Raw genomic sequence first — 2,806 nt, forward strand, 5'->3', positions numbered from 1 at the left:
TGTCACACAAACAAGCATAATCCATCATTTGAGTGAGAATATTGATGTTTTACGTTCTCTCGCCTTTCAGTGAGCAGTAAGGTGAACAGGCACAGGTACAAAATCCAGGTGTGAACCGAGAGGACTACAAGTGTAAATGAGATTTAATGTTTTGTGTCTTCTCATTCTGGGTGACAAAGTTTCATCTATTTAAAATGAAAACCACAACACGTGAACAGGTCTTAAGCTTGTTTTTTCCGTAGCTCTGTTTCATTCCTGATTCCACGCTGATCTCAGAGCATGTGAACCAACCCACAGGGAGGAGGCGTGGGTACGTGGGTCAGATTAAACTGTGTGTGAGAGCGCACGTGTGTGGATTAGTTGTAGATCATGAGATTAGTACTCAGCTCTTTATTTTTCTTAATCAACAGCACCGTAATCCTCCACAGAGAGAGAATCTCAACCTCTCTCCTCTGACCACCTCACCCACGACAACAACTCCCACTTTATGATAGTTTTTATGTGATTATGAGTCCAGATTGTGATTTGAGTTTTGAAACGTCCTGCTTTTACATTTGAACACATTTTACCTGGATTTCAGAAACCTGGATCCAAAACCATGTAACAGATTCAGGTTTGTGACATAACTGAAGGTAAACTGTACTGTGATCAGTACCTGTGTTGAGAGCAGGCGGTCCTCCAGGTGTGACGCTGTACACCTGCAGAAACTCTCGGGGTCGACTTCCTCCAACTATGTTGAAGCCGAAACCTCGAGGACCTTTAGAGAGCCGAGTGTGGATGGAGTAGCCCTTCAGCTGACTGGGCTGGTCGGTGAACTCTGGGACTGAGAGGCGAGAGAAGACATGGGGGACAAAGAAAGGAGGCAGGCAAAGGAGGAAAAACGATGAAGAGAAGGGAAAGAGGAAACGTTAGTCCTATCCTCGAAGAATGCTTGTATAACTCCAGAGGTTCATGTGCAGGAAGGGAGGACGTGGACTCTTTCTTTCCGTGTAAAACTCACAGAGGATGGGCATGCATCTATATTGTTCTTTTTTCTTTCTGATTGGTGTGACAATAAAAACAAAAAAAGTGGAGTTTGTGGGTCAGTGCTGCCCTCTGCTGGCTGCTGCTGCCAGAATGAAAGCATCCAAGGCAGTTTGTGTGGAAACGGGAAGTTTCAACACAAATACCACCTCAAATAAAAAGCATTTAACTAGAATTTAAAAATAACATATAACCATTTGAGGGTATGACTGTAATATTTTTAAATGTCCTTCAGAGAAGCAATTATGTGACATAATCATGAACAAAACAAGATGAATTGCATGTGAATGAATGATCTAAAACCGCCTTACGTTCTGTAGAAGACGTCGTCTCTTTGTTCTGAGTTCGAGGATCCAGCCAGCTGGTCGTCTTTGAATTATGGCTGATGGACAGAGGAACACACACATCCTAATTACCACCACCACCACCACCACCATCATCATCATCATCAACACACTGGACAATATAATCTGACAGATTGAGGATAAGTTAAAATGTAGTGCTTTTTCTGCCTGCTACTGGAAATTATTATTTTTGCAAAGACAGGAAACATTCAGCAACTCAGCTCAGTTTCCTGTTTGTGGGTCTCATGTCTCAGTTTGCAAGAAAAAAAAAAAAAAAACTGACTCACACAACAAAAACAAGCAGGACTGGTTCACAGAATAAGACATTTAAAGGATCAAATATTTTGTATGTACCAGACTTCATTGGAAAAAAGATAAATTTAAAGTTTAAACAGCATTACAGCGTCCATGGCTTTCCTCAACATATTTTTCTGATGGCCATAATCAAACGGATTAAATCAGCTGACACCAGAAGAAGAACTGATAAGTATTTCTCACTCGATGTAATACGGCTCCCCTGAATCACTGTAGGCCAGCTCCCAGTTTTCCGGCAGCGGACCTCCCACTCCCGCTCTTCCCCTCCCTACTCCTCTTCCCCCTCCTCCATTCTCCATTCCTACCGCGGACTCCCATGACTGGCTGAGAGGCAGGGTTGTGGGCGGGGCTCCAGCTGATCCTGCTGGTAGAGAATCTCGTCAACGCGCAAACACACCTGTGCAGGTAAGACTGGGATGTGTTACATGTGAGCTTCTCTACCCGTCAGCCCGCTGTCCTCCTCACTGTTGTCCCCTTCCTCCACAGCTTTCTCCAGGTTACTCAGAGACTTGCTCCTTGTCCTGAAGTTCCTCAGCAGGTTTCGATGTTCCTGGTATGTGATTGGTGGACTCTCTGGGCCAATGTGGACGGGGCGGGGCGTCCCATAATAATTCCCTGTGATTGGATGAAACAGAACAAACTGAACTTTTATAGTCAGTTAGAGATGTACACATTTCACATCTTCCTCCAGTTCTTACTACTCCATCCTTTCCAAAGGCTCAAACAGTCAGCTTTTGTTAGGAAGTTTCCCAAGTGAGTGAAGTGACCTGAAAGTAATTATGTGGTAAGAGTGCTGGTCACCAAATATATGCCCCCCACCCACGCCACTACTAACTAAGGCGGCCATGCTAAATGATGTTTAGGCTGCAAGATGTTCACCACAGCGTTCTCTTTCATTTAGGCGAGTGCTAATCGAGCTTTGTGCTGCTGAGCGGTGAGCACAGATCCCACTGAAAGGATGTTAGGCCCGCGTGGAGTCTGGAGACAGTTTGGTCAGAAACAAGCACATACAGTGGCTTGCAAAAGTATTCGGCCCCCTTGAACTTTTCCACATTTTGTCACATTACAGCCACAAACATGAATCAATTTTATTGGAATTCCACGTGAAAGACCAACACAAAGTG

At 44.4% G+C, this 2,806-nt stretch overlaps 1 protein-coding gene across 1 annotated transcript in view; it reads right to left on the minus strand.

Moving 5' to 3' along the window:
- LOC102288571 (membrane-associated guanylate kinase, WW and PDZ domain-containing protein 1) overlaps positions 1–2,806 on the minus strand; it is a gene marked incomplete in the record, with an annotated part of 60,782 nt that overhangs the window by 27,854 nt on the left and 30,122 nt on the right. The window contains 4 exon segments of the mRNA XM_042224448.1: positions 656–823; positions 1,335–1,405; positions 1,866–2,046; positions 2,124–2,297. Of these exon segments, the coding sequence (XP_042080382.1) occupies positions 656–823; positions 1,335–1,405; positions 1,866–2,046; positions 2,124–2,297 (594 nt within the window).

Source organism: Haplochromis burtoni, unplaced genomic scaffold (genome assembly GCF_018398535.1).
Source record: "Haplochromis burtoni strain Fernald_Lab_line unplaced genomic scaffold, NCSU_Asbu1 Contig_138, whole genome shotgun sequence".
Classification (NCBI taxonomy): Eukaryota; Metazoa; Chordata; class Actinopteri; order Cichliformes; family Cichlidae; genus Haplochromis; species Haplochromis burtoni.